Source organism: Oncorhynchus nerka, unplaced genomic scaffold, assembly GCF_034236695.1.
Source record: "Oncorhynchus nerka isolate Pitt River unplaced genomic scaffold, Oner_Uvic_2.0 unplaced_scaffold_985, whole genome shotgun sequence".
NCBI lineage: Eukaryota > Metazoa > Chordata > Actinopteri > Salmoniformes > Salmonidae > Oncorhynchus > Oncorhynchus nerka.
The window spans coordinates 87,731-95,549 of record NW_027040309.1 but is presented as its reverse complement, the minus strand read 5'-3'; the positions used below and the strand labels follow the sequence as shown (position 1 = coordinate 95,549).

The window sequence follows — 7,819 nt, the reverse complement described above, 5'->3', positions numbered from 1 at the left end:
ACATTCAATAACATGTTGTTCATATAGCTAACTGGGTGTAGTCAAGTCACATTCAATAACATGTTGTTCATATAGCTAACTGGGTGTAGTCAAGTCACATTCAATAACATGTTGTTCATACAGCTAACTGGGTGTAGTCAAGTCACATTCAATAACATGTTGTTCATATAGCTAACTGGGTGTAGTCAAGTCACATTCAATAACATGTTGTTCATATAGCTAACTGGGTGTAGTCAAGTCACATTCAATAACATGTTGTTCATATAGCTAACTGGGTGTAGTCAAGTCACATTCAATAACATGTTGTTCATATAGCTAACTGGGTGTAGTCAAGTCACATTCAATAACATGTTGTTCATATAGCTAACTGGGTGTAGTCAAGTCACATTCAATAACATGTTGTTCATATAGCTAACTGGGTGTAGTCAAGTCACATTCAATAACATGTTGTTCATATAGCTAACTGGGTGTAGTCAAGTCACATTCAATAACATGTTGTTCATATAGCTAACTGGGTGTAGTCAAGTCACATTCAATAACATGTTGTTCATATAGCTAACTGGGTGTAGTCAAGTCACATTCAATAACATGTTGTTCATATAGCTAACTGGGTGTAGTCAAGTCACATTCAATAACATGTTGTTCATATAACTAACTGGGTGTAGTCAAGTCACATTCAATAACATATTGTTCATATAGCTAACTGGGTGTAGTCAAGTCACATTCAATAACATGTTGTTCATATAGCTAACTGGGTGTAGTCAAGTCACATTCAATAACATGTTGTTCATATAGCTAACTGGGTGTAGTCAAGTCACATTCAATAACATGTTGTTCATATAGCTAACTGGGTGTAGTCAAGTCATATTCAATAACATGTTGTTCATATAGCTAACTGGGTGTAGTCAAGTCACATTCAATAACATGTTGTTCATATAGCTAACTGGGTGTAGTCAAGTCATATTCAATAACATGTTGTTCATATAGCTAACTGGGTGTAGTCAAGTCATATTCAATAACATGTTGTTCATATAGCTAACTGGGTGTAGTCAAGTCACATTATAACATGTTGTTCATATAGCTAACTGGGTGTAGTCAAGTCACATTCAATAACATGCTGTTCATATAGCTAACTGGGTGTAGTCAAGTCACATTCAATAACATGTTGTTCATATAGCTAACTGGGTGTAGTCAAGTCACATTCAATAACATGTTGTTCATATAGCTAACTGGGTGTAGTCAAGTCACATTGAATAACATGTTGTTCATATAGCTAACTGGGTGTAGTCAAGTCACATTCAATAACATGTTGTTCATATAGCTAACTGGGTGTAGTCAAGTCACATTCAATAACATGTTGTTCATATAGCTAACTGGGTGTAGTCAAGTCACATTCAATAACATGTTGTTCATATAGCTAACTGGGTGTAGTCAAGTCATATTCAATAACATGTTGTTCATATAGCTAACTGGGTGTAGTCAAGTCACATTCAATAACATGTTGTTCATATAGCTAACTGGGTGTAGTCAAGTCACATTCAATAACATGTTGTTCATATAGCTAACTGGGTGTAGTCAAGTCACATTCAATAACATGTTGTTCATATAGCTAACTGGGTGTAGTCAAGTCACATTCAATAACATGTTGTTCATATAGCTAACTGGGTGTAGTCAAGTCACATTCAATAACATGTTGTTCATATAGCTAACTGGGTGTAGTCAAGTCACATTCAATAACATGTTGTTCATATAGCTGACTGGGTGTAGTCAAGTCACATTCAATAACATGTTGTTCATATAGCTAACTGGGTGTAGTCAAGTCACATTCAATAACATGTTGTTCATATAGCTAACTGGGTGTAGTCAAGTCACATTCAATAACATGTTGTTCATATAGCTAACTGGGTGTAGTCAAGTCACATTCAATAACATGTTGTTCATATAGCTAACTGGGTGTAGTCAAGTCACATTCAATAACATGTTGTTCATATAGCTAACTGGGTGTAGTCAAGTCACATTCAATAACATGTTGTTCATATAGCTAACTGGGTGTAGTCAAGTCACAATTTGTATATTTTATGTATGAATAAATAAATAAATAAATTGTAAGTCGTCTTTCAGAATATCAGAACATTTGTTGTTTTCTAAATTCCAATGAGCTCCTGCTTCCTGTGTAATTTGGTATTAAACCACTGAACATACTTTTCTTAACATTAATATTATGAACTGAATTCAGTAACAGCATCATAATATCATACCTGTTGAACAAAACAACACACTAGAATGAGAGAAATTATTAAAAGAGAAAGTGAGACATTATTATTCATATTATTATATATTATATTGTTATTATTATTATTATTATTACTGTGTTAACCACAACCAACATGTTGGATCTCTGTTTAGTTGTCACTGTGTTAACCACAACCAACATGTTGGATCTCTGTTTAGTTGTCACTGTGTTAACCACAACCAACATGTTGGATCTCTGTTTAGTTGTCACTGTGTTAACCACAACCAACATGCTGGATCTCTGTTTAGTTGTCACTGTGTTAACCACAACCAACATGTTGGATCTCTGGTTAGTTGTCACTGTGTTAACCACAACCAACATGCTGGATCTCTGTTTAGGGGTCACTGTGTTAACCACAACCAACATGTTGGATCTCTGTTTAGTTGTCACTGTGTTAACCACAACCAACATGCTGGATCTCTGTTTAGTTGTCACTGTGTTAACCACAACCAACATGTTGGATCTCTGGTTAGTTGTCACTGTGTTAACCACAACCAACATGCTGGATCTCTGTTTAGGGGTCACTGTGTTAACCACAACCAACATGTTGGATCTCTGTTTAGTTGTCACTGTGTTAACCACAACCAACATGTTGGATCTCTGTTTAGTTGTCACTGTGTTAACCACAACCAACATGTTGGATCTCTGTTTAGTTGTCACTGTGTTAACCACAACCAACATGTTGGATCTCTGTTTAGTTGTCACTGTGTTAACCACAACCAACATGTTGGATCTCTGTTTAGTTGTCACTGTGTTAACCACAACCAACATGTTGGATCTCTGTTTAGTTGTCACTGTGTTAACCACAACCAACATGCTGGATCTCTGTTTAGTTGTCACTGTGTTAACCACAACCAACATGTTGGATCTCTGTTTAGTTGTCACTGTGTTAACCACAACCAACATGCTGGATCTCTGTTTAGTTGTCACTGTGTTAACCACAACCAACATGTTGGATCTCTGGTTAGTTGTCACTGTGTTAACCACAACCAACATGTTGGATCTCTGTTTAGTTGTCACTGTGTTAACCACAACCAACATGTTGGATCTCTGTTTAGTTGTCACTGTGTTAACCACAACCAACATGTTGGATCTCTGGTTAGTTGTCACTGTGTTAACCACAACCAACATGTTGGATCTCTGGTTAGTTGTCACTGTGTTAACCACAACCAACATGCTGGATCTCTGTTTAGGGGTCACTGTGTTAACCACAACCAACATGTTGGATCTCTGTTTAGTTGTCACTGTGTTAACCACAACCAACATGTTGGATCTCTGTTTAGTTGTCACTGTGTTAACCACAACCAACATGTTGGATCTCTGTTTAGTTGTCACTGTGTTAACCACAACCAACATGTTGGATCTCTGTTTAGTTGTCACTGTGTTAACCACAACCAACATGTTGGATCTCTGTTTAGTTGTCACTGTGTTAACCACAACCAACATGTTGGATCTCTGTTTAGTTGTCACTGTGTTAACCACAACCAACATGCTGGATCTCTGTTTAGTTGTTACTGTGTTAACCACAACCAACATGTTGGATCTCTGTTTAGTTGTCACTGTGTTAACCACAACCAACATGTTGGATCTCTGTTTAGTTGTCACTGTGTTAACCACAACCAACATGTTGGATCTCTGTTTAGTTGTCACTGTGTTAACCACAACCAACATGTTGGATCTCTGTTTAGTTGTCACTGTGTTAACCACAACCAACATGTTGGATCTCTGTTTAGTTGACACTGTGTTAACCACAACCAACATGTTGGATCTCTGTTTAGGGGACAGTTCTCTAAAATGAGTCTCTCTGGAGCGAGAAAGAAGGGGGGCCCTGCCTCTAAAATGAGTCTCTCTGGAGCAAGAGAGGAGGGGGGCCCTGCCTCTAAAACGAGACTCTCTGGGGAACATGACACCAAAGCTAAGAGGTGAGATTACAATGTTGTTTGTTTCTAAAACGTGTTTCCACCATTTTTTCACATGTGTTATTTATCAGACAGTATTGCTCAGGGGAACCTTGTCTGTTAAATATTGTTGTTCTAACATTTTAATTCATAGTTTTTTGTGTATGAATTTTTGTTTTTCAAAAAGCTATTTAGCTGGAATGGAATGTTTGTATCTTGTATTTTAGACTGTGATATGTGGTTGTCTCACCAGCACACACACACACACACACACACACACACACACACACACACACACACACACACACACACACACACACACACACACACACACACACACACACACACCTCTCTAAAATGTTAGCATGACACAATCATTTAGCCTCTTAATTATGATCTAATATGTTGGCAGCAAAACTTTATAGTTTTATTCTGATCGTTGTTACAAGCTGAATTCTGACAATATATCCGTTATATCAACACACTCTTCACTCCTGTTGAAACCAGAAAGGGTTTTATCTTCCTACAATATACAGAACCACTAAAGTTCTATATCGAACCCTTTATAGGAGGTTAGGAAGTGTCTGAGTATACAGTATATATAGAATATATATAGAACCCTTTATAGGAGGTTAGCCTGTCTGAGTATACAGTATATATAGAATATATATAGAACCCTTTATAGGAGGTTAGCCTGTCTGAGTATACAGTATATATAGAACCCTTTATAGGAGGTTAGCCTGTCTGAGTATACAGTATATATTTAACCCTTTATAGGAGGTTAGCCTGTCTGAGTATACAGTATATATTTAACCCTTTATAGGAGGTTAGCCTGTCTGAGTATACAGTATATATTTAACCCTTTATAGGGCTCTTTGGTCAGAACTCTGGAGGTTCTTCTTCACTGAATTGATCTTCATTATATCCAAACACACTGGTGGTCAGGGAGGCATCTCTTTGTTTGAACGATGGTCCACGTCAACTCTGTCATTACAATACATACATTACAATACAACGTTGACCATTAGTTACAGCAAACAACAAACATGTCTCTTCTGCTCCGTTCTTAACCCCTCCTCTCTTCACTAGATGGACGGTAACTTTAGTGTTTAACCCCTCCTCTCTTCACTAGATGGACGGTAACTTTAGTGTTTAACCCCTCCTCTCTTCACTAGATGGACGGTAACTTTAGTGTTTAACCCCTCCTCTCTTCACTAGATGGACGGTAACTTTAGTGTTTAACCCCTCCTCTCTTCACTAGATGGACGGTAACTTTAGTGTTTAACCCCTCATCTCTTCACTAGATGGACGGTAACTTTAGTGTTTAACCCCTCTGTGTCCATGGACCAAACTTTAGTAGGCTGGACACATGTCATTTTCAACAATGTTTTTTTCTGATAACTAGTTAATTGCATCTGCCATGGAGCCCAGTTTCATAATATTACGTTATGTTATATAGTAATTTAGGTCATTCTTCTTCCTGCCAGCTCCTATTAGTTCTATTGAGCTCCGTGGAATCAACTCACCTTCTGAACGTTCTATTCCCAGCTCATTGTTCTGCGTCACAATTGCAGCTTCACTATTGTATCAATGACACCTGCCGGTACTAACCTTGAACTCTGACGTCAGGTTACTTATTATTAACAGGGTTGCAGCTACTTGGTGAACGTGATCACTGTTCGCATGGATACACGTTGTGGTGACCCACAGTGCTAAGCCTTTTCTGGTCATGGTTAACCATTTTTGTTTTCATAAAAAGGTATACCACCTAACTAAAACGTATGTCCCTGTCCTCTTTTTCAAGATAAGGCCAATTTAAACAGCCAGAAGACATTTTTTAATTAAGAAATAACACTTTTTTTGACTACTTGTTGTTTTTAAATGGCTGCTGGGTAATTTGATAAGCATCGAAATGTTCGTTCGTAGACATCCGATTGAGTGAAAGCTGCGCAGTTTCACTGAGTTAGAAAACAAATGGACAGGTCTAGCTAGTTGATTTGTAGATCTGAAGCAGTTGCTACCTCAGATTATGAGCCTAGCAGGTGTCGTGAATGAGTTATGTAGTACCCACAGAAGGCCACAGGGAGGAGCAAGAGACCTATAAACCCATACTGTTTTTACCTTAAAAACCCTGAACCTAACAATCAAATCAAATGTATTTATAAAGCCCTTTTTACATCAGCATCTAACCCTACATATTACCTATTTTAGCATTAACATTAACCCTAATTATTTTAGAAACTGTTTTAGTAATAATATTATGTTAGTAAATACCATTATAGTACTAAATAGCACTGATTATTTTGTTAATCAAAACCTGTCTCAGCATTTTGCTGTTTTTGTTTTGTTATTTTATTATATTTATTATTGCAAGGCTGAACACTTGATCAACAAGCCACGTGTTTTATTTTTCAAATGTGGTTTGAACTGGGTGACCTGGAAACCTCTATGTGAAAGTCTAGCAATTGGCGTGTGATAGTTGGGGCAGGTTAGAGATCTAAGGAATTAACCAGAAAAATTCACTTTATTTCTCAGCTGCCCCACCAATGTCTGTAAATAAATAACTTTTAATTGCAAAATGTCCAATAGATGGCAGCATATGACCACGAAGCATCAGTTATAGGCTACAAGCAGCAATATGATTGACATAAAATAGCATGCAACCACAGACTATATGTCCCATGCTTTTCTAAAATGGTCTCATGACTTTAGTTAGCTGTATATCTCCTATTAGGGCTGTGTTGCTTTGGGAGAGAAAAACAAGTGACTATAGCAGGTATTGAATCCCAGGTAAATAATCACTAGTCAAACCTCAACCTTAGTATACATTCATTATAAAAATCACCTTAATATCTGATATTGCTTATAAACAACCTGGAATAGAAAGACAGAGTGGGACTTCCAGCCCGTCAATAAATGACATCATGCAACCCAGCAGTTAGCAAATAGCACATTTTACACATGGATTCAAACCAGCCACCTTTAGGCCACAGGTCCAACTCCTTAGCCACTGGGTGAAAACCTGAGTTAATCTTGGGGAATAAGCCTGATACATGGTATCACTTGTTATTCATAATTATTACACATAAATCATTGCCAAAAGCACAAGACATATATTATTAATGGATTGATCATCAAATATCAAAACACATTTTTATCTGCTCCAAAACAATTACATGTTGTGCAGAAACCACTGACTCACTGCATTATTCTATAGTATTATCAAGACACCTGCTGTTAACTCTTAACTACTTAGGACACCTGCTGTTAACTCTTAACTACTTAGGACACCTACTGTTAACTCTTAACTACTTAGGACAGCTGCTGTTAACTCTTAACTACTTAGGACAGCTGCTGTTACTTCTAACTACTTAGGACACCTGCTGTTAACTCTTAACTACTTTTAGGACACCTGTTGTTAACTCTAACTACTTAGGACACCTGCTGTTAACACTAACTACTTAGGACACCTGCTGTTAACTCTTAATGCTAGGACACCTGCTGTTAACTCTAATACTTAGGACACCTGCTGTGCTCTTAACTACTTAGGACACCTGCTGTTAACTCTTAACTACTTAGGACACCTGCTGTTAACTCTTAACTACTTAGGACACCTGCTGTTAACTCA

The 7,819-nt window shown here is 37.4% G+C and overlaps 1 protein-coding gene across 1 annotated transcript in view; it reads right to left on the bottom strand.

The window, feature by feature from the left end:
* Positions 1 to 5,846: 5,846 nt before the first annotated feature.
* Positions 5,847 to 7,819, bottom strand: part of LOC135570319 (RNA-binding protein 25-like) — a gene marked incomplete at its 5' end in the record, with an annotated part of 6,325 nt that continues 4,352 nt past the window's right edge. Inside the window, one exon of the mRNA XM_065016443.1 lies at positions 5,847 to 5,866. Within this exon, the coding sequence (XP_064872515.1) occupies positions 5,847 to 5,866 (20 nt within the window). The remainder of the gene's footprint in view (positions 5,867 to 7,819) is intronic.